At 42.8% G+C, this 24,178-nt stretch overlaps 1 protein-coding gene and 1 long non-coding RNA gene across 3 annotated transcripts in view; one reads left to right on the plus strand and one right to left on the minus strand.

Annotated features, from left to right (window-relative positions):
- The window catches only part of Stard3nl (STARD3 N-terminal like), a 36,451-nt gene that overhangs the window by 4,004 nt on the left and 8,269 nt on the right, over positions 1-24,178 (minus strand). Inside the window, exons 2-8 of one of the 2 annotated variants that reach the window (XM_060372964.1) lie at positions 17,165-17,424; positions 15,164-15,446; positions 12,164-12,241; positions 11,546-11,623; positions 9,408-9,461; positions 9,182-9,299; positions 6,189-6,284 (exon numbers count right to left, since the gene is read on the minus strand). In XM_060372964.1, the coding sequence (XP_060228947.1) occupies positions 6,189-6,284; positions 9,182-9,299; positions 9,408-9,461; positions 11,546-11,623; positions 12,164-12,241; positions 15,164-15,388 (649 nt within the window). In that variant the 5' untranslated portion in view covers positions 15,389-15,446; positions 17,165-17,424. The remainder of the gene's footprint in view (positions 1-6,188; positions 6,285-9,181; positions 9,300-9,407; positions 9,462-11,545; positions 11,624-12,163; positions 12,242-15,163; positions 15,447-17,164; positions 17,425-24,178) is intronic. The other variant, XM_021646314.2, reaches the window with a different exon arrangement.
- Positions 1,265-5,469, plus strand: LOC132649310 (uncharacterized). The gene is made up of 3 exons (XR_009587742.1): positions 1,265-1,441; positions 3,637-3,886; positions 5,307-5,469. It is a non-coding gene; the product is annotated as an uncharacterized LOC132649310 (long non-coding RNA).

Genomic DNA, 24,178 nt, shown 5'->3' on the forward strand with positions numbered 1-24,178 from the left:
AAGAAAGGTGGGGGACATACAAAAGGGAAGTGTCATTGTTCCACAGAGAGTGTCATTTCATGGCTAATTCACTAAGTTTAACTAATTTACAGCACACCCTTTTGAGAGAAAAAAATTTCCAAATTCAGAACTGTTTCATTATACATTCAAGAAAATGCAGCAGCAATTATAGGAAGCATTATTTTAAAAATACAGCATGCTAATGATCATTTTGAGAAAGAGCAACAAAAAGAAGAGTCAAAACAAACCATCTATGTGCTTCTCTAAATACTCTATTTAATCAGGCAAACGTCAAAAACAGCAATAATACATTCAAAGGATACATGCAATGAACCTAAGAAAGTGAAGCATGAGGAAAAAAAAAAAAAAAAAAACAACAGCCAGAGATTGTCAAGACGGAGTATGTTGAAATTGAACAGAGATTTAAAGAACGAGTCCTGACACAGGAAAGCTGGAGTCAGGGAGCGGCTGGAGAAGGGATGCGGTCAGGGAAATCAAGCAGAGGGGGCAGCAGCTTCACTAGGACTGACAGTCAGTATCCGGTCTGCAGGGCAGGAAAAACCACAGGACCCTGAGCGGAGATAGACGGTGGCCAGGTAATAGCGAGCAAACCGGCATGTGCACCGGGGAAGCTGAAGATCAGGAAGACATTTGAACAAATACTGCCCACACTTCCAAACACACTGCGTTTGTTGGGAGCCATTACCCATGTACTTAGTTGCTGAAGAAAGTGAATAGGGATCCTCTCAAAGGGCCACCTCACCCACCGGTTGGTAACCAGGGAACAACACAGCAGGTCCGAATGCCTGAGTACCAGCAAAGCGAGGTCTAGAATAAACTACTGCTTTAAAGGCCTGTGTCAGACTGTAAGAAAGGCTTCAAGTCAACCAAGTAAAACTAGGTGACTTCTTTAAAAAGGAAAGGGAGAATATGCTAAGCCCAATCCAAAAGGAGCTGAAAAAGCAACTGGCTTGCCACACTCACAGCAAATGACTATTAACAAATATATCAAGTGGGTTCAGTACGAAGTCACTGTTTTGTTAATTGTTTCCAAGACAAATGGACAGATAGCCAACATCAAGAGGATGTGCATGTAGTCCTTTATTTCTTTATATGTGAAAAGTAATTAAAATATACTATAACCCTAAAAATGCAAGACCAATGAAACAAAACCACACTAATCTTAACGGAAATGTCGAGATGGAAACCACAGGCAAATCTCTTCATGACCCCGAGTGAAGGTAGAGAGAGCTTAGATAGGTCCACACATACACTAGCATCAGGAAAGCAAACCCATAAGCGAGGCATAAGTGACATTAGCACACGAACGCACGAGAGGACCTCAGGAGAGGTACCATGTGGCCGTGGACCTGAAGACTGGTGGCCCGAGGACAAATGCTGCAGCCTTGGTCAGAGAAGCTTGCTTTTGCTACCAACAGAGGTAAAGGCAGACCCTCACGGCTGCTCAGGGTGCTGGGAAACAGTGCGTGCTGAGTGCTCAGTCCTAGCACTACCTCACCTCCAAGGCTCAGGGATCATCATGGGGAAAGGGCCGAGACTGCAGGACCCAGGACAGGGCCGAGCGGTGTGCACCACGATCTGAGGGATATGGTACAGAGGTTGCAATAATGACCTCACAGCACCTGCCTGCAGAGACTGGGAAGATGGACAGTCAGTCATGAGTGGGGCTGCGGTGGCTCACCAGGCCCTGCTTTTCCCCGGTGACCTACTGAATGTTGGCGGCTACCGGGGAACGGGTAGTCACTGTCTCCAGTAGCATGGCCACTGTTGAGTTCTCCATGCTCCAGCGACAGCGTCATACCTGTGCTCATGAGGACTCTGGTTAAACCCACTTAGCAACAAACCCAAACAAGAAGACATGCGGATGGGAGGGGAATTTTAACAGAGGAGAGGGGGTTCATAGCGGTGAGGGGGGAAGGGGGAGGGGGTTGAGTATGATCAGAATGTGTTACATAAATGCATGGGGTTATTATAGAATTGAATAGAAAATATGAAAAAAATATGAAATGAAAAGATTAAGTAATGTGAAACAGGAATGTGAAAGAGAGGCCAGCACTCAGGGACAGCAGACACCGCTTTAGTTTTGTTAGACTACCAAAAGCAAAAGTCTGCAAAGAACACCTAGTGTCAGTGTTGGCAGGGTTTCCAAAAAATAAAGCTAATGTTCACTGCTTGAAGGACATAAGAGGTTGAGGACTGCAGAGTGCAGCTTATGAAAAGTTCAAGAGGCATTAACCACACGGCACAGTACATCTTTTAAAAATCCACACCCTCAGAAAGGCAATACATGTCCAACCACATCTGTATCTGCTCACAGGCCTGTTATTTATAGTAGCCCGAACTGCTGACTCTGAAGTGCCAGCCACTGACGAAGTGTGCCCTCACACCCTAAACTGATGCCTGCTGAACAGCAGCTCAGTGCAGGAGCCACACTGCATGAGCGTTACTAGGACATGTCCAGGAGACGCAGCATCAAGGTAGGAAGCAGACACACAATTACCTTAGAACACGATGTACAAGCTCGGGCTAAGTACAAGGAACAGTTTACTGATATAATAAAATGGCCTAAAATTGCCACTAGCCCTAACCAAGCAGTAATTCCCCAAATGACCTCTAGGTGGCAGACATCTCAGACAGAACCCTCCATCCATCCTGGAAGGCTTGGTCAGGGGAAGAACTGTTTCATTTAATTAAACAATCACAAAAGATGAATTTGTTTGTAGTATGGAAGGTTATAGATTCTTCCACAGAGCTCAAGACACCCATTAGTTAATAACCCTGCGAGTGAGTTTCTAATGCACTGACTACATCTCTGTGCAAAAGGTGACCATCTAATTGAGAGCCCTTCTGGGAGATAAAGGAAGGAGGCCGGCCGCCATAGGCACAGCAGGGGCATGGGCACTCCTGGAACTTTGGCGCCTTTACTCTGACTTTCACAGAGTAAATATTATATGATGTGAGGTGTTCATCTCTCCAGGCAGCTCCCTACTGCACTGGGATCGAACCCATGGTTTCACACACCCGTCTGACATGTGCTTCTCTTCTGAACTATACATCTTCACTCTCAAACCCGTCTGCATTTCAAACCAGACATGCCATGGGGTAGAGTGTTGCCCCAACTAAGCATCCCGCTTGGGTCATTTCTGCTCACTCTGCACCGTCACTGCGGTCACCCACCGGGGTCTGAGCCTTCTCTCTGTGCACGGAACGCACAAGCAAGCAGGCCATTGCTAGACTGATCAGTGAGCTTTGTGAACACAGGATAGTGATGGTTCCGGCAACACATCCACTAACACATGCTCATTTCTCAATTCCCATTCGAAATCTCAAGCTGTTCCTTCCTAAGAGAAGAAGGTAACATTTTTCGTTACACTTCCTTCCACTTCCTTCTCTACTTTAATCTAGCCTTCACACAGACAGACATCTATCACCTCTCAGGTAGTTGTTCAGGCGCCAGGGAATGAGGCAAGCAAGGCAGCCCCAGTCTTCTGACACCACCGTCTCAGGCAGCCAGCCCTGCCCACTCTCGGCATTATGAGACTGTGCTGGAGGATTGCTTGTCAGTTTTAAGCACGTCACCTTCGGTAATGATTTTACTCTTCTCCTCTTCTCCAGGTTGAACATTCTGATAACATAAATGTAACACTAGAAAGCAAGCGCTTTGAGCATCCACCTCTGTTCACCACTACTGAGATGCTTCTTGTGCCATGAACAAGAAGGAAAACTATGGAATTGTTCCTGTTCTCTCTGGCTTCCTAACACAGTGGCAAGTCCACAAAGGGCCACTAGGTGGTGCCACACATCACAGACGGAAGGCCTTTCTTGGTCCTGGAAAGCTTGATGGAGAAGAACCACTCACTTCATGGTTAGTAGCCTGCCAATCTGAGTTCCTTGTTATAGCGACACACTGCATTAGCCTGCGGAAACAAAGCTAAAAGAGCTACTTTTGAATTGGATTATAAATTTCATGTTCAAAACAAGTCCTATGACAAAAAAAAAACAAAAACAAAAACAAACAAACCTGAATCTAATACTCATAATGAAGCAGTAAAGAGTTTCACTTTAAATTCTTTCTATGGCTTTCAGAATGATACTAGAATCCACCTGTGACTTTCCCATTTCACATTGTTTTAGATCCCACATCAACACATAGTGGAAGTAAGCTGAAGTTCCTCCAGGGTAGTAACTCCACACAGGCCTGCAGCATCCATTATTCTGACAGCCCTTTCCAGCCGTTAACAGTTTAAAATGTTCCCTCTAGCTAATGTCTAGACTACAACAACGTCACCTCTAATTCAAGTTACATCCCGGGGTAGAAACAGACCAAAGGATTGCTAGAGACAGTATAGATGGTACAGGATGGCTGAGGAACACAACCGAGAGCCCAACACCCTCGCCGAGACAGCAGGCGGGCAAGCAGGTGGGGGAGGCTGGACAGAGGCTCCTGGAGCTTTAGCTAGGGGTACAACGTTCAGAACAGAAGACTGTGATGCAAATGGCTTGCGGGCCTTGGAGCCCAGCTTTTCTGAAAGGTAAGGACAGAAAAGAAGACAGGGTGAGAGGTGGGGCAGTGAGGGAGGAGGCCAAGAGAGGTAGTTTGGGCCAGGTCACTGAAGGCTTTGGGCAGAGCTGGCCTGGCCACTCTGGAACTTTCACAGACATGGCAGCCCCACTTTCTGTGATGCCGGTGTACTTCTGTTCTCTGCCTGACTTGCTCCTCTCTACACTGGCACAGTAAGCTCACCTCACAGAGTGGTGGTAAGATGTAAATGAGCCCTGGTGACCCGTACCTGATTAGTTCCTGTAAAGTTCTAGCAATTTAAAATATTTTTATATTGTATTATATGGACATAAATGTAAATAAAATTAAGTATTTTGGACATTTTTTCCCTCACCCACTATAATTTGGCTGTTTTGAAGTGTTCCCATGCAATGGCATGAAGGTCCACATTCTATGGAACCATTAACACATTCATCTACACAGCGTCCTCCAACCTGGGCAACCACTGTTTTGCCGACTCTTGGGATTTGAACTCTCTGGCACCTTAATCAACAGAATCATGCAAGTGTTAGCTTTTTGCATCTGCCTTATCATATTTCACATATTCTGCCCGAAGCTCACAGACATGGCACAGGACAGAATTTATTTCCTTTTAAATTATATTCCCCTGGGTGCGTATATCACATTTTATGTGTCCACCTGTTGAAAGCTACTGTACACAATGCTGCTATGGTTACAGGGACTGACCATATTTCTTGACTTTGTTTTTCTTTCTCTTGGGCAGGCAGCCAGAGAAGCAACTGCTGAGTGATATCGTGTGGAATTTGGGTGGGAAACACCAAGCTGTTTTCTACAGGGGCTCCATGATTTTGCCTCTCAACTCTTGTGCACAGGGTTTGACCTGCTCCATGCCCTCACCATGTGCAGGGATTTTTAAAAATAATACATACAAGGTATGGGGATACCTTAACATGTTTTTTGTTTGTATTTTTCCCAAAGATTATTGGTGTTGGCATGCTTTCGCACAGAACTGGCTTTCTGCTTATCTTTCTTGGGAAAATGTTTCCTCTAGACCTTTGTGCATTTTTGGTCAGGGTCTGTTGCTACCTCTATAGTTTCGTGTACTGTTATTTTTAAGAGTCCTCTGGGAGCTGGTTAGTGAGAAGCAAAGCTAGCAACTGTGCAAAGGCAGTGGCAGACAGTAAACCAAGAAACAGTATCTCTGTTTGGACTTGAAACAGATGATGCAGGCAGAGAGGACAGGTTAATCAACAACCAATGCATGATGAGGCATCAGCTGTGAGACGGGGAAGCAGCCCTGAGACACTTTCTGTTGGGAGCACGTGGACAGAGATGCCTCTCTCAGCCGTGGGTAATCCTAGAGGAAGGCTGGCTTAGGAATGGAGGGGACAGGATGAAGTTTGCCTTTTTTCTGCCTTTTTTTCTGGGACATGTACCATAAGTTCCAGTATCCGTGCCATTCCATGACTTCTGTATTCAGATCTGTCTCACTACTGTTCTCCTGGGAGACTCTTCCTACTTGGTTTTACATCACAGCATGCTCAGGGTCTGCTACACAGACTGGGAAATAGACAGGGCAGGAGAGGGAACAAATAGAGGGGGTTTCAAAATGGACCAAAACCAAAAATGGTAAGTGACTGTTTACCTGCTTCAGACTCAGGAGGGGAGTAAAACTGACCATCAGAAAGTCCTGCAGGGATGAGAGCAGCCCTCTCTGATGCATCCTGAACTAGCAGGAGTCCTGGGAGAGAAGAAACACAGACGCTAAGAGTGACATCATGTTCCTGGTAGCTTCCTGGCAAGATTAACTGTTATGAAAATGGTGTTTCAATATACTAGATAAACTATTATACAAACAAGGTACTTTGAAAATCTTTCATCCACTAAATAAATATTTCATTGTTGAAACTACACACCAACGCTGTGTAAATAAAAACAGAAAACAAATAGTTTGAATAATCATTTTTAATTACTCCTGGGCTCAGTGTTCAGAATTTCAATCCCTTGAGGATTCTCACTTCTCTACAAACCTCAAACCAAACATCTACAAACATCAAAAAGAAGCATGAACTGCAATCAGAAGTGAGCCAACATGGACAAACGGTCTATCATCTAGCCTTGGTCAGGGAAACAGCAGATGTCAAATGTGATGCCCTCATGGCCTTTTACCAATATACAGAAAGTAATGTAGAAAACAAAGTGTCATTTCTTTATTTTACTTCTTAAGTGTTTTTAAGATTACGTGTGAACATGTACATGCATGTGCTCCAGTGTCGCTGTGTATCTGCATCTGTATTGGAGTATGTACATGCGGGTGCAGGTGCTCACAGAAGCCAGAAGAGGGCATCTGATCACTGGGAGCAGGAGATAGCGGCGTTTATGCAGCACCCTACTTGGGTGCTGGGAACCAAACTCAGGTCCTCTTCAGAGCAGGATACACTCTGAACAGTGGAGCTGTCTCTCTGGCCCTGATGTTTATTTTATTTAATTTTTCCCAAAGAAAAACAAGGAATTAAATAGCAAAAAACAAATGACAGAATCTCATACAAGGAGGAAGACCATCTGTCCTTGAGACATTTTTGCTAAAACCAGTGTCAGTGTTAGTTAGCAACCGCGGTAGCAAGCGCCCGTCCACACAGCAGACGCCAGGTAGGTTTGCTATGTGTCAGGACAACGAAGGCAAATGGTGCTTTAAATTTCATGAAACGTGGGTTCACTTTTTAGCATAAACGTTAATTTATTGCAGTGAACTTACAAGTAGGTGAGCACAGCCACTCACCAAGCACGTGCCCGGTCCTGACCTCTAGTCCTTCCTACAAACTTCTACACTGTTAGAATAGCCACTCTGAAGCCACAGAGCCTCACTCGGGGCTCTACACCTTCACCATCATATGTGCTTCTCCACCACACAAAAACAAGAAGAGACAGTTAAAACCAGAGAAACAATTAGCGTTATATCCTCTCTCATAAGTCATGTGACCTTTACCTGCACTGCCCTTTCTCAGCACCTAATATTACCTTTCCTGTTCTCCTTCCTACATGTTATACTGAACCCACGGGTGTACTTATTTATATGTAAACATTACATATAATGTATACATTATAGACCAGGATCTACGTGTGGTAGAATGTAGGCAAGGGGAATATGTGTTTTTTTTCCCCCTGATACTGGGTGAGTTTGCTTAATGCTCACTTCTTTTTTAAGTGTTTTTTTTTTTAATGTTTATGAATTTGTGTATGTGTGCCTATGTGGGGTGAGCATGCACTAGTGTATAGTCAGAAGACAATTTGTGAGATTTGGTGTGGGTTTTGGGGACAGGATTTAGGTCATCAGGTTTGGTAGCAGCACCCTTACTCACTGAGCTCCCCCTCCAGCCTTTCCCTTCCACTGTATTAGATAGTGTGAATTTGGTTTAATCACATAACCATTCAAACTTCAGTCATGTGAACACCTCATGTTTTCAACAATGTCTAGTTTGGAGTTTATATGTAATAAAAAGTGGTCTCCCTACACTAACTTGACACACCCCTTCTCAGCATGAATGAAGGACACAGAATGGCAAAGGCATCTTGGATTACTGTTTAGTGTACTCTGTAAGTTCACTCTTGAATTAGAATTCTTTTTTTTTTTTTTAAGTTGGCCTCTCTGTTACAGAAATTTTTCAAATCAAACTTCATGGAAAATGATTCTTGATTCTGATGCTTTTGGAGCTATAATTATGCTTAATTTTTTATAAAACACAAGATCTTTTTTCTTGTTAGGGCAAATTGAGGCAAATGCTGGAAAAGGGTCCAACGGGGGTATGTCTGAAGCAGTATACCGTTCTACACTGAGTTATGATCGCTTTCCCTGCCAGAAGGGCAGATAACACTGTGCCTCCATTACAGGTTTCTTACAGATAAGAACCCCAGGCCAGTCACCAACCGCACAGCTCTTAAATGGACCCTTTGTCCTTTCTCCTTAACACCCTAGCACACTGGATACCATGCGGTTATGTCATAGCTTTGTCAGATCTGAGAAGAAAATGGTGACAGATGTCACTCAGCCACTCAAGAGCAGCCAGTGGAAGGCTGAGTAGGCAGAACACTGTTCAGAGTTCTCCTCTGAACTCCAGATGAACCATCATGGTCCCAGTGCCAGGCATGTGACTGTTCTATCTGTGACCATCCAAAGCCTGCTGTATACACAGCAATATGGCACTCTGCAGAGCCAATGACTGCTTTAAAATTACTTCTTCTGCTCCCTCAGAATTGGTTCAACATTCTCTGCCCCTGCAAGGCACAGTTCTGTTCTCTATAAATGCTTACCGACCTGAGCGTCATTCTAGGGAGAAAAGATCAAGGCACCCAGGGAGAAGGAAGCCGTGGCTTCTTTTTGATACCTTATGAATGTCTGTTCAACCAATGGCCATACCTTCTCGGGGAAGCCTGGTCTGGCAGCCAGAGAGAAAAGCTACTCTGAGCCACTATGCTCTCACATCTCCATCCACTCTCCTGTCAGCTCTGACACAGCTACTGAAGAAGATGTGACTGGCTGCCTCATTTGGTCCCTGAAGCTTCTTTCGCAGGAAGAAGCCACATGGGTTCCTGCAGTGTAATACGTGCAAGCCTGGGAGGCCGGCAGTGACAGAAACTTACTGTTTTCTTCTTCTGCCTCTTGAGGTAACACTTTGAAATCCAGGAACCACGTCTCAATCCAGGCAAGGATGAATGAAATGATGGGCAACACATAGCCAAATGCCCCTTGAGAGAAGAGCTAGAGAACGGGAGGTGTTGAGGGAAAGCAGTCACCATCAGTTCACTCGGGAAGGAGGGCTTCATCATGGCAGTCAGTAATGGCACAGGGAAGGAGAACCACACCTACCTTTGAGAGGATCACTTTTGCTAATAAAAAGGCACTGGTCACTGCTGTCGTCAACTGCAAGACACATAATATAACACTCACCGTTTCATTTCACACTGCAAGTCCTCCCCGCTCAGTAGGAGAGCTGAGCCAAGAGCAGACGGTCCCTGAGCAAACTGTGCCCAGCCAGGAGACTTCCCGCATTGTTTGTGCTCTCCCGCATACCCATTCTGGGCAAAACTGGTTCTCTGGGGCATACAGTCAGGGTATATATGACAGTCCTCGTCTTGAAGTGAAAAAGGCTAATGCATTGGGAAACTTCTGTCCAGAACAGGATGCAAGTCTCCTACATGTACAAAAGGACAGGTGACATGCACAGATGGGGCTCTCCCTAGGGTGGGAAGCTAGAGCAAGCCTTTCACGTTAGGCATTGCTACCCCTGCTCCAGCTGAGATGTCAGCATGGTGAGGCCTAACGAGAGTGAACGGCACAGGTGACTGAAGTGACTAGCAGGACACGTGAGTACTTGTTTCTAAGTATTAAGCAGATACACATGCCAAACTAATTTGCTGAGAGAAAACATTTTACTATCAGACAATAATTTAGAGATTGACACCAATTGCTCTTAGGTGACTTTGCTGATATCCCTTTCCTGCAAATAATTAAAAAAAAAAACTCAGAAACAAAAAACTGAACTTGATACATCGGGCCTTTCCTTTCTTAGAATGAAATGAAACCAAGCTGATTCTATTTGAAAATGAAAGCAGGTGCTTTAGTGGAACTCATCTGTGTGAATCTCTCTTTCACAACAAATACCAAGATGGCTAGTTTTGCAAACATCAGTCTACATGGAGACTCTGGAATAGAATGTCCCAGATGCAGAATGTTATGGTGTAACGTTCAAAGCTACCATGTCTGCAACAGAGGCAGGAATCAGGCTTGCTGCGATGTCAGCTACATCCTTGAATTACAACTCCAGAAGACAGAAGGTGTGGCCTGCACCCTGTGATGTTGAAGGCAACATGGGCACAGCCAGCCCTGGCTGACTCTCTCCTGGCCAGCGCTGTTCTCATGTGCATCAGCGCAGGCAAAGGCTGCTACTGCCGGATTCAACTTATGCCTGAGCTCTATCTAATATAACGAGCCCAACAGCTCTGCCTCTGTCCTCTGTCTACCTCACAAGGCTTGTGGGAAGGAATGAACAATATTCTGGACATGACAAAGAGGATGCAGGCAGCCAACTGACTCTAATGTTCAGTTTCTTAATATTTACCAAAAATGAACAGAATGTGCTCAGCCTCTGTGCTAGATGCAAGGAGAAAGACTGGGGGTGGGAAGAGGGGCTGGGGGAGGGGTCCACTCATCTGGAAAAACCAGAGGAACAAAAAAAAGAGCATGACAATGGCTTTTCCCTCTTTGACACCTAATTAACATGACTTCAGACATGTTGGGGTTTATAATCATTTAGCAGATGAGCCTCTGAGCATGTCTGTGAGGTTGTCTCCAGAGAGCTTCACAGGAAGGCAAAGACCCTCCCCAAGTTGGCAGCAGCATCCCATGGGTTGGGGTCTATGGCTGAGTCTAGAGAAGGTGGGGTGAGCAGCAGCAGCCTCTCTCTGCCTCCTGACTGGATGCCAGGCCTCACACTCCAGGTCCGCCGTCCCCACTACAATGGACTGTCCTCAAACTGTGAGCCAATCAACTCTTCCCATCTCAAGTTGCTAATATCACTTCAATGAGAAAAGTAACTAATACAGACTGTCAGGTAGGGGTCAAGGGCGGGAGGAATTTATCACCAAAATAACAAGACCAGATCATTACGTGACTAAATAATCACTAAGTAAGGCATTTCTGGAAATCTCAGCTGGAAGCACTGCCCTCCACTCTTATCTGAAAGATGAGAAGGAGGAAAAGAAAGGGCTTAGCCAGGGCTTCCTCCTGGGCCTTGAGACTCCTTGCTACAGACCATGGCAGTTGCTGAGTTAAGTGTCTTCAATGCAGTAAGACCCATGGTAAGCTACGCCTACTAAAGTGAGGGAAGAAGGGCACTTAGGAACATCTGGTGACACTGAGCTCCCTAGAATCCTGTCTCCTCTCAGCACAGCCGCTGGGAGCACCCTGGCCACCAGTCCGGTGGTGACCCACTGTCGCACACTCACCGCTATTGCCCACCAATGACGCAATCTGCACACAGCATATCCAAGTATCAGCACTTTGAATCGAAAGACTGCCAAAAGCTGGGAAGGGGTAGGGGGTGGTAAGAAGAGAAAAGTTACGTAAAATCTGTGAAAAAAAACCGAAAGCAGCTTCAATTTACTACCACTTTTCTGACTCAGCTGTGGACAGCCCAGAGCGGCTCAGATCCCAGACAGCTGCGTGTGGAGCTGCACCCTAGGCCTTCCAGCCGGCGTTTCAAATCGAGTCCCCATTATCAATATAAACAGGAAGAAAGAAAAAGGCAGGGCAGCTCTTCCTCCCAGGGACCAGGACCTGTCAGTGTGCTCTACCTCAGTAAGGAGAGGATGATAGTGGGTGGGGCTCCTTGTCTCCTTCCCTCCCTCCCTCCTCCTTCATTCCTCTTCTACTTCTTTTAATTTTTGAACCATCAGTTTCTCAGTGAGACAAAGATCACTGAGTGAGCAGGTAATTCAGGGAAAAGAAACCAGGTCACTGCTCGAAGGAAGGAAAACTGGCATTGCATGTAAGGCCTGTTTCAAGGGACCTTGGCTCTTGGTTTCCATTTCATTACATCTGAATTAAGATATAAAGCTACTTACAAATATGTCAAAGTAAGAGGAGTAGTAGTCATAATGAATCACTTCCTTCTTCAGGGTGTTCTCGATGCCCCCATTCACCTAGGAGAAGAGGAAAATCAGGAGAGCAGTGAGTGAGAATGAAGACAATGAGGTTTCTCTATCCTGCCCTGCACCTCCTCGGAACACACAAATGCTGAAATATGGAATTAAAAAAAAAAAAAAAAAGACTCCATCAGTTTGACCTGTCTTCACAGATTTCTTGGAAGGGCCAGGAACCCTTACCTTGTAGCAATCATACCTAAGGTCAGCTATCATGACATAGGACATGTGTGCCAATGTTTTCTGTGGCTAGTTTTAATATTCTCTTGACATTTAAGTTTGACACTCATAAAAATTTAAATGTACTATTTGGTTTAAAAAAAAATAGGAACAGATTTGACCTACAATCTACAGCAAAGGGCGATAAAATCCAACAGGATAAACTATTTGTTCTTTCATACTAACAAAATGAATTTTAAATGATCAAATTCAGAATTCTAGTGATTAAACTAGGCAGAGAAATATTTTCTTTTACATCAAGTAGGGTCCATATTTGAGGCCATTTATGAAGCCCAGGCAGGCTCCATATATCCCTGAGCTGTGGCTCAGTCTGGTCAATTCAAATTTCTGATTACAAATGCAGTCCTAACAGACCTACAGACAGTCTGAAAAAGTAAGAACAGTTAACTAGGCAATTGGGTAAGAGGGGAAATTCATGAAAAAGGGTTTCACAATCTTGCACAGCTTTCAATTTCTGAGTAGAAATGGTCACAAAGAAAGGAAGCTCTTAGCTATTTCATGGACTTGTGTTCGCTACAGGAATGGAGGCAGGGCATGAACTGTACTCTGAGCTCTTGAGGAGTTTAAGGTTCTGAGTGGTGAGTATGATCAGCTACAGACCTACTCGGCTACTGGTCTGTACAAGTGAAGTGCAGAAGAGAGGGCATATGTGAGTAGCCACCTAACCTCGTGCTGTGTCTGCAGACTCCAGAAAGCTGTTGCCCAGACTGCTAGAAGAAAGGTTACTTCCGGTGGCCTAGGCAAAGAAGGTTCTCTACCATAGACACCTCTTCCTGCTTCTGTTTCCTGGGTGCACACTGGCCACAGGGAAATGCTTTTCTTTGCTACCTTGTGCACTGTACCTTGACTCTCCATTGTCTATAAGCAGAGTTCTTATAGTTTAGGTCTGCAACCCAGACTTGTACTTTAAATCCTTATTTGGCAATCTTTGGTTCAGGGGTTCTCAAACAGACTAACTACAATTTAAACAAAAATCTCTTCCCAATCCTTTTTATAGATCAAACTGAACATTCTGTATTCACACATCTGATATCTGAACTGCTTTACAAACCTGAGTACACACTTGACTGCAAGTGGGAACTTCCACACTTGACCTCATGTGGAAGAGCTCAGTTCAACTTCACATCCACTACAGAGTGTGAACTGGCCATCAGACTACGTGAATAAAGTATAAATAAATAAATGCGTCACTAATTTGGGTTCCATCCCCAAGATATCTTGCTATGTAAACATTCTAACGTCCTTAAAATCTGAAGCACTTCCAAGCCCAAACACCTCGGGGAGGAGACAGTATGTATGCCTATGTTGCTGTGGGCTCCATCATGAGAGCAGCCCTGATTTTCAGCAAGTCTGCCACCGCCTGAATGTTTCCCTCAGGTGAGTTCTTTCTTCCCAGTCAGGCAGTTGGAGTGGCACTCCTTCACCACCTTCTGTCTGACTTTGTGTCCTTGCTGCCAACCTGCTTCCAGCTAAATCACCACTGCCACAAAGATCTTTATCCATCCACAAAGCACCTGCTGGGAGCCTACTGAGTGCTGGGCATTGTTCCAAATACAGGAAATACTTCAGTAAGTAAAACAGTGTCTGCCTTCAGGTGCTTGCCACTGTGTAAAAAGACGACAACAACAAAGAATCACAAGACACCATACAAGACAGAGTGATGGAAGAATGGTGACAGGTAAACTGACTCCAGCAGGACGGATCCCACAATCTACAAGGGGCTACCGGAAATTAATAAGTTGATGCAGGAGGAACAGAACTATAGAGGCCTTAAGACAGAGAGGAGCCTGTTCTAGTCTGAAAACAAGAGGTCAGATAGCTGAGGAATGAGACGAACCACTGACAAATAAGGGAAACAGTGTTTGCATAAAGGAGTCTTCGGAAAGGCTCAGGTTAGGTAGTGGGGAATATAAGCAAGCGGGCCCAAGGCTTTGAGAAATTGGGGCTAATCGAATGCATTGTTATAATGAATTTCACCTGCTTATTTTTATTAATATACAACTAGAGAATTTAAAATAATATGTTAAAAGTTTACACTATATTTCTATTTGGTAGTAGAATATTATTGGGCAACGTGATTGCAAAGTTCTCCAAATTATTCTAGAATTGGTTCAAGAAATATGAAGAAATAATCTCTTTTGAAAAATTCTTAAACAAGGGAATTAAAAAGCAGACATAATAAAACAAGCATATTTCAGGAACATTTTACACATATATTTTAATGATAAGAATTATCTTATGTATATGGATGGGTGTTTGGCCTACATGTATGTCTATGTATCATGTGTGTGCCTGGTGCTCTCAGAGGCCAGAAGAGGGCATCAGATCCCCTGGAACTGAAGTTACAGATGGTTGTGAGCCATCATGTTGGTGCTTAGACTAGAATGTGGGTCCTCTGAAAGAGCAGCCAGAAATCCTAACCATCTCTCCATCCCCTACATGTTTTGTTTTTTTTTTTTCTTAAGAAAGAGCTGGTAAACTTTTATCTAAAAAAAATTCAGGAAAATAACTATTTTTGCTGTGTCTTGGGAAGCTTTATAAAGACAGTAGTTTTTTCAACAGACTGTATACTTTCAACTCTCTATTATTAAGCTAAGCACCAGGAATTCAAATTTTAAAATCCCAGAGGAAGTGAACTTTTTGACTTCTGGAAGCAAGACGTTGTGAGCAACATGAACTTACATTTAACTCTATTATCCACAGCAATGTTACAAATAAGAGGTCAAAGGTGACAAAGAGACAGAAAGTCCTCCTGACATCAGAAATGCCCTTCTTTTCCCTTCCTTCATAGGACTCAATCCTGGCCATGAGCTGCGCAGGGTTGATGGAATGGATGTCTCGCAGTGATGCATGTGAACTCTGGCTCCCGGTCAGAGTGTTCTCCATGGCTTCTGGCAGGGGGTTCATCCTGGAGGAGGACGGACGGAGTCTCCATCCAACTCCACCATCCCTGGGGAGAAGCAGCCTGCAGAGAGCAAAAGAGAAAACCCATGTTAAACCTATGCTGAAGTCACAGGACCATGTGCTGCTCTCACAACTGGGAGATCTGGTCTCATTGATCCACGGTGTTTTGACATAAGACATTTATGTTTTGACAGAAGCATGGAGGTGGTAAAATAGAATAAAATTTAAAAAACAAAACAAAACAAAACACTTCAACTCAATATCATGAAATGGCTGCTTGGAAGAATGTCAATGAAGAAAAAAACAAAGTCATGGTAGGAAAAGGTGAAGATTGGATATTTGGATATTAATGCCAAAGTATTCCCTGGAACCTGGAGCCAGCTCCCTTGCCACATCAGCACGTAAATCTCATGGTGTTATTACTCATGGGCTAGGAAGCATACACCACACATCTTCTAGGGAATGAAGAAGAACACAAAAGCTAACCCAAAACAGCTCCTACTGAGGAACTGTATTTCACCAAATAGGCATCATTAAATTTAGTATCTCACCATCATCTCTTCATGAACAAGCATTTTTTTTTTCTGGGCATCTTCTTAGGAAGGTAGTATTTATACCCCCCAAAAAGTTAAGCACTATACAAATACCAGATTGATAATTACAGAATGGCTCCATATAGGGGTTCCCCAAGACCTGGAACACTTCATTATAGAATAAGCCTGAGGAGGAATAAATGAGTAGATTCCTCAAGCATGGGGTAAGGTCACAGAACAGAAATGAAGGTGGCTGCATTGTGAGCATTTCAGTTTTCCATCTGGAGGTCTCCCTGGGAGGAGGACTGTGTTTCTAGTTCCACTGACAGTCATGTTTTATTCCGGCCAGAAATGTGGACAGAAAGTTGGTGGCACTTGTGTCCAAATTTGTACACTCACCTTTCTAACTGTCACATGACTGGCAGTGTCCAGAACAGGATCATTTTAGGATGAATAAAACATATTGCTAAGATTCCCCAAAAGCCATGTGGTCTCACTCGGTCTTACTCATGTCCCAGTACCCTCTCGGGGTGCACTTGACTCTGCTCACTGCTTCTCCACACTCAGACCTTCCACACTTTATATCACTTGGTGGGGTATAAATATTATTTTTAAAGCAATTTAATAATATGAGCTGTTATTTTAAAATATACCTCTTGCTACAGTGACTCTACTTTTAGCGATTTAAAGGAAATTAACCAAACCAGGAATTGAATGCAGTAGCTAATCCACCACACTGGAGGTGAGTTAGTGGGTGCCTTGGCTGAAGAGAAGGGCCTAGTTCCTGGAGTTTCAGAGCAGGAGTGTGTTTAAGGAACGTGGTAAAGTTCTATCTTTTGACCCAAGGAGCAATAACACAGCTGTGTTCACTAGCAGTACCAGTGGAGTGTTAAATGTTAAAAAAAATTAAAATGCTTTACATGCATTTACATGTATACACATGTGTAGCCTTTTCATAAAATTTGCATTAGAAAAAATATATCATAAAATTTCTATAATTCAACTGGACAATAACGTGTTACTTAATAAAAGGAACAATTATATGAATTGTGACATGGAATAGCCATGTGAGGATGATTTAAATGATCCTTATCAAGCCTTTATAATGAGTAGGAATAATGCTTAGGTTATAATAACTGTATTAAAACTCTAATGCAAAGTGGAGCACATTCATGTGTATATAAATGACTATAAAGCTCATTCCTTAGATCATATTCATGAAATACATCATTCTAGCAAAGATTACCTATGAGGGATGGCAGTTTTTTTCTCCTTTTACTTTTTCTTCAGTTGTCATGTGTTCTTTGTACATGGTATGTTTAAAACAGGAGGGACTGAGTCCATATGTCATGCTGTTAGTACCCTGTACAGAACTGTCCAAGAATCTACACAGCTCTCTTTTATTTTCCTCCAAACTGGGTGACACTAGCTTACAGTGCTTGGGTTATTCGTCTCCTCAGAGTCAGCAAACCAGCAGGACATTCTGTAGGAATCAACTTCAGTGTGCTGTGAAAAAAGCAATGCTTTAAATTTTGAAAATATTTGCACAACATTTCTTTATCAATTGGGTCAACAGCACCCTAGCTATTGCTACAATTACATTGGGTAGATAAACTAGGCAAAACTTAAGACAACCTGTATTTATTCTGAGGCTCACAGGTCTTCAGATTCACAGCTAAGCAATGCTACCTCATGCACCTGGATTTCAAATGACTTTAGGGCTAGGTCTGCCCAGCCCATCATGCTCCCTAGACCCAGGAATACACCTTGTCATGAACGATGGCAAGAGCACGAAAGACAAGCTAGACCATATCGACACATATAAAGACTCTGTATTAATTATTTTTGTTCACATCAGCCAAAGCATGTTTCTGGATGTTTTACTAGAACTCTGCCATGCCATTTGTATCATCTTGGATGTTTTTCTACTGGAACAGCAGAAATGAACATCTGCAGAAGAAAATGTATGATCTACAAAGTTGAAAATATTTGCTTTACTGCCTTCTTTGTTCCAGGAAGTGCTGACAGTTCCTTCTCAAGAAAGATCTGGATGAGACATGAAATGGAAATGACAGTGTCAGTATCTGCAAACCATGAGTAATGACGAATGTCAGTTTCTAATGCATATTCTGATACAAGGGCCTATAAAAACATGTGCATATGAGTATTTTCCCGGGTTACCCTGCTGCTATATACGTTAAGCACAGGTGATCCTATCCGAGGGGGGCGCTACTCAAGCGGTGCTTGCAGACAGAACACGCCACCCTGCACAGTGCTTTCTCTACCCACGTAACTGGACCTATGGCAAAATGATCCTACTTATCAGGCAGCTTCCTCATGAGAGAGAGTACAAAAGGATCCTTTCTGCTTCCAGGTCATTACACTACATCTGTCCCCATGCTGGGTACAAGGTGGAGGCAAACTTCTACCCCATACACAAAAGTGCCAACGCCCGGACACTAAACAGCCATCACTACTGCAAGTAGTAGAAGACGAAGATCAATAATGCGTGGAGATGCAATAATAAGATCCAGCATTTTGTATGCTAATTGAAAAAACAAAGGACTTCTATCTGTTATTTTATGGAAATGTCACAGATCGTCTTCCTATGAGGACAGATGGGGAGTTCATCCTGCTTACTAGTGGCAGACAGTTTATTAAGCCAGCATAACCATTATTAACATTATAAATATTTGTCTTATACCCACAGATAAGTGCAGCCCTCACCCTTCATCAAGGAAGTGTCTCTTTGCAACAGATGGAGAGCACTACAGAAAACCACAAGCAATCAAAATGCAGAGTTGTGGAGCCCAGTCCCCAGGGACATCTATAAACACTCTTACACCTAAAGCTCAGGCATCAATGCCAAAGGCAGAAAGACTGTAAGAGCCAGAGGACCAGGGGAATTGCTGCAAGAGTGTCTCCTGTGAATGTCAGAAGCTACGTTCAGAAAGTCTCATCAACATGACTGACTGCCGTGAGGTGACACGGATAATAACAATGAATTCGCTAACATTAGATAACATGGATGAGGAAAGACCAAGAGACTTCAACCCTACACAAAGAACTACAGGAAAGTAAGGAATACTGGGAGCAGGAGAAATAATCTTCCCCAGGGAATAGTAAACTAATTGGTTATCCCATACAAAATAGTCACCCTTGAAAACAAACATATAAGTAATATTATATATCTAGTAAAACACAAGCACCAGCTTGTGTTTGTGTATTTAGAAATATGAGTGCTTATGTGTGTGTTTATGTATTTAGAATTTTATGTATGTATATGCAAATATAAATATATAACAGCAAGTAATAAAAAAGAGATCATAAATTTGAAAAAGAGCAAGGAGTATATTGGAGGATTTATAGGAAGAAAGGGAACGGTATATGATGTAGTTCTGTTAATCTAAAAAAATAAAAATATATATATATATAGTTTTTTAAGTTTAAAAAGGAAGAGATGCAAAGATAAGAATGCCCCAGCCAATCTTGAAAAAGAACAAAACTAGACAGCTAAGTATCTTAAAGGCTATCCATTAGCTTCAGTAATAATAATAATAATAATAATAATAATAATAATAATAAAGCAGCACACCACTAGATTAAGGATAAATGAATCGATCATGGGATATAGTTGGGCCTCAAGTAGATCCACACGTATGTGGGCATTTGGCTTTTGATGAAGATATCAAAGCAAGCAAAATGGAGAAATAAAGCATGTTTTCAGAAAAGTATGATAAAACAACCATATAAAAATTGGAGAAAAAAAGAATTTCAACCTCTAACTTACATCATGTAAAAAACTAAGTTAAGATTATGGATCCAAGCATAAATAATAAGAATATAAAGCATGAGACTAACAATAGGAGCTGGAAGAAGGGGATAGGAGAGGAAGATCAGCAATATATGCAAATGTATACAAAAATTGAGTATTTTTATACTAACTGAAATAACAAAGGATTTCTATCTATGTATCTATTAGAACATGTGGAGAATAGTTCACAATCTTTTTATAGATGGAGGTTTCTTAGAAAAGACAAGAAACAAAATATCATAACTATTAAAAAATTGTGCAAGTTGTCTTAAAGGAACACCTACTGTCCAATTTGAAACAGTGTGGACATTGATTTAAGTCTGACTAATGATAGCCTGGTTAGAGTTCATGCCAGAAAACAATTACATCTTAATAGATTATGGTTACATTGTAAAAACAGGGAAGAGTAGGCAGGCAGGAGGTCAGGAGAAAGAAAGTTAGAAAGGTCAGTTTACAATTCTCAGTGCAGGGATTATGCAATAAACAATAGTTGCTGCTAACAAGTATTTTAAATTTATTAGAACTAGTCTCGAAGTATCACCTCTTGAATAAGTTAAGCTCTGTTGGGGACAACATACTTTTATAGAGGAGAGTCTTGGCAGTCAGCACCTGGACCAATGCTGGAACAAGCTCACATGATAGCATTTATTGTGTTGCAATAAACACGTAACAACAGTTACAGCATATTCCTGATTATAAATGTTTAACCTGAATATAGTTATAAGGAAGTAATCAAGTTCAGACAACTTTCCCAGATGCTTCAGGAAAGGCAGTGACTAAACAGTCAACAAGACAGTAAGTGTAGCAGTGTGGATACTCTTCAAAATGAAAATGACATAAAGTGCAAACAAAAAGTAATGAAAAGCCCTGGCATGCATTTAAGAAAAAAAGGGTCAGTGAGATGGATCAACCAGTCAAACAACATGAAAACCAAGTACAACAGCCCAAGCTCAGTCACTGGAGCCCACGTAAAGGTATAAAAGGAATACAAACTCCACAGAATCGTCTTCTAACCTCCACATGCACACCACCACGTGGTAAACCCACATACAGGCAGGCACCCAGCAGGCACCCACACACAGTTTTTTTAAAAAAGTTATTTTTTAAGAACAACAACAACAACAAAGGCTACAGAAGACAATTGAAGAATTGATTAGCTTTTTGAACTTATTACATGGAATGCCCTCATGTGGGTGGAATGCTACAGCCACACCTCATCACAGCTCCAGTGAAAGCCTCTCCCAAGATGGGGTCTGGGAACAAGACTGTTCTTTTACTTCTTTCTTATGTTTTTCAGAAGCTACATTCAGTCCAGGATAAATGAAGAGCAGGGTCTCCATAGGAACCATTCTCTATTTCTACTGTCACTCTCCTACAAAGGCACCTTCTGGTACTCAAATGGATTTTGCTTCTGAGGCTCTAATATTACACTCAAAATACTTAATCTCCACAGAGCCCCTAAAACTCTTTTGTCTCAGTCTCTCAGAGTAATAGGTTACCTTTTTCTGGGCTGTTGTCTGGTGGAGACTCACAAAATCCCAATTATAGGCCATTGCCAGTGCTATTGGTTACTCTCCAGAATTTGACAGTTAGACTATTACTCATGACACCACAAAACAAGGAAAAATTTAGTGGGTACGCAAATAGAAGCTCCATCCCTATTGGCTAGCCTTCATAATGCAGGAAGACAATGTGCATGATCCTGGAGGAGAAATGTAATTATCAGTCTCCCCCAGCTGTGAACCCTGCAAGCCATAATAGTGCCCTGCTTAGCAAAATACCCTCATTAGTGCAATAGTGGTATACATGTTATGGAAGTAACCAACCTTTTTTTGGGGGAGGGGATATAACTTTAATTGGATATAAGAGGTCAAAGAGGTCAAGAATCTGTGGCTAGATAAGCACTGTTAACAAGATCAAGAACCTGTGACTAAACAGGTCATGAGCCCTAGCAGAGACCCTGTTAATATTTTGCTAAAAGGGCATAGTACTAAAATGCCTCCTGATGACTCAATGCTATGCCCACAGATCAGTGCATCACTCAGCCCTCATCAGAGCCTTCTTCTTACATCTGATGATAATGCCGAGAAGGCTCAGAATTGGTCAATTTGCAGAGAATAAGAGAGCTGAGTGTTCAGTCCGATCTTAGTTTGCTTTCTTAGATTTATTTTTTAAGTATGTGTGTGGTTCTATGTATGAGCATGTGAGCATGTGCGCTTGAGTACAGGTGTATGCTGAGGCCACACATATCTGATCCCCTCCCTGAGCTGGTGTTACAAGTGGGGTTATAAGATATTCCATTAGACTCTGCTTGGAGCTGAACTCCATTCCTTTGGAAGGGCAGCACAAATTCTTAACCACTGAGCCACCTCTCCAGCCTCTTAATTTGCTTTCTACTGTTGTGATAAACACCACAGCCAAAAGCAACTTTGGGAAAGAAAGCTTGTTTCATTTTATAATTCCCAGGTCACAATCTACCACTGAGGAAGGGCAGCACAGGAGCTCAAACATGAATCTGAAGACAGCATCTGCAGCAGAAACCATGGAGGAATACTACTTATTACTGACTTAGTCTCTAAATTTATACTCCACTCTCTTTCTTATACCTCCCCAACTACCTGCCTCAGGTTGGCACCACCCACAGAGGGCTAGGCCTTCCCACATCAATCGTTACCCAAGAATATGTTCCACAGACCTGGCTACAGGGCAATCTGGTGTAGACTTTCTCAAATAAGGTTCCTTCTTTCCAGGGGACCCTATCTTGTGTCAACATACAAAAACTAACCGGCAAAAGCCCTAAATGTGATGTCTCTGTCTCACCTCTCCCCACAAGGCTATAGGATCATTATGGAAGAAAGAGCAGAAAGATTTCAAGAGCCATGTGACATCAAGGAAAGTGTTTCCAGACCCCCCCTCCCCAAAAAAAAGGCAGACGCAAATATAAACTCACAGTGATTGTGATGGCATGCAAAAGTCCTGCACATGTTTAATTCAGATAAAAATCCCAGCTTAAAGGAGGAGAATCATGTCTCAGATGGTGAAACCGTTAAGAGGCAGGGCCTGGTGGTGTATCTGTCTTACTGGAAAAAGACATTACTACACTTCTCTGGGACTGGCTGGTTCTGAAAAAAAGCACAGGATTGCAAAAGAGAAGGCATGGGCCCTAAGTCTTCTCTTTACCATGTGCTCTCCTCTGCACGGAGCTTTTTCCTGTCCATTCCTCTGCTATACTGAGACAGTCAAGGACCCTTACCAGAGGCTCAGGTAAGGAGCAATCTGACCATGAATTTCTATCCTCCAAAGCAATGAGCTAAATAACCTGTCTGTTTTTAACACTGAGGTGGACGTTACTTAATATAAAATTATAAAATTTAAGGTTATAAGTCAGAGGCTTTGAACACATTCTGAATATTGTATAATTTTCACCTCTATATAGTTCAAAAATATTTTCATCACTGCCAATGGAAATTTCATAGCAATTACACAGTAACTCCTTATTCCCCTCCCGCCCCCGCAGTGACAACACTGATTTGTCTGGAATAGTCCACATGAGTGAATGTGCTGTACTCTGTGTGGTGCTTCTTATCACAATGTGTTCAAGATGCATCTGTTTTATAGCATGTACAGGTCATACAAGTGGATCAGCAAAAGTTGGCATGCTGTTGTCTTGTTTTCTGTTGTTGTGATAAGTACCATTACCGTAAGTAACTTGGGGAGGAGAAAAGGGTTCATTAGGTTTATACTTCAGGCCACGCTCTATTACTGAGTGAAGTCAGAACAGGAACTCCAGCAGCAGCAGCAAGAAGCACTGGATAGTTAAGCTCACTGGCTTACTCCCAGGCTTGCATTCTGCTCACACACACACACACACACACACACACACACATACACACACAATTTATTCACTTTATACTGCAATTGTAGCCCCCTCCCTCATCTCCTCCCAGTCCTACCCTCCCTCCCTCTCCCTCTTTCCCCTTATCCTCCTCCCCTAGTCCACAGAAAGAGGGAGGTCTTCCTCCCCTACCATCTGACCCTAGCCTATCAAATCTCATCAGGACTGCCTGGATCCTCATTCTCTGTGGCCTGGCAAGGTCTTCCCACCAGGGCCATGTGATCAAAGAGCAGGCAACCTAGCCCATGTCAGAGATAAACCCTACTCCCCTTACTAGGGTATCCACATGGAGACTGAGCTGCCCATCAGCTACAGATGAGCAGAAATACAATTTAGAAATGGGGCACAGAGCTAAACAGAAAATTCTCGAGAGGAGTATCAAATGGTAGAGAAACACTTAAAATAAATGCTCACCATCCTTAGTAATCAAGGAAATGCAAATCAAAATGACTCTTGAGATTTCACCTTACACCCATCAGAATGGCTAAGTCCAAAAACTCAAGTGACAACACATGCTGGAGAGGAAGTGGAGAAAGGGGAACCCTCCTTCA

This window comes from Meriones unguiculatus, chromosome 19 (assembly GCF_030254825.1).
Source record: "Meriones unguiculatus strain TT.TT164.6M chromosome 19, Bangor_MerUng_6.1, whole genome shotgun sequence".
Taxonomy (NCBI): domain Eukaryota; kingdom Metazoa; phylum Chordata; class Mammalia; order Rodentia; family Muridae; genus Meriones; species Meriones unguiculatus.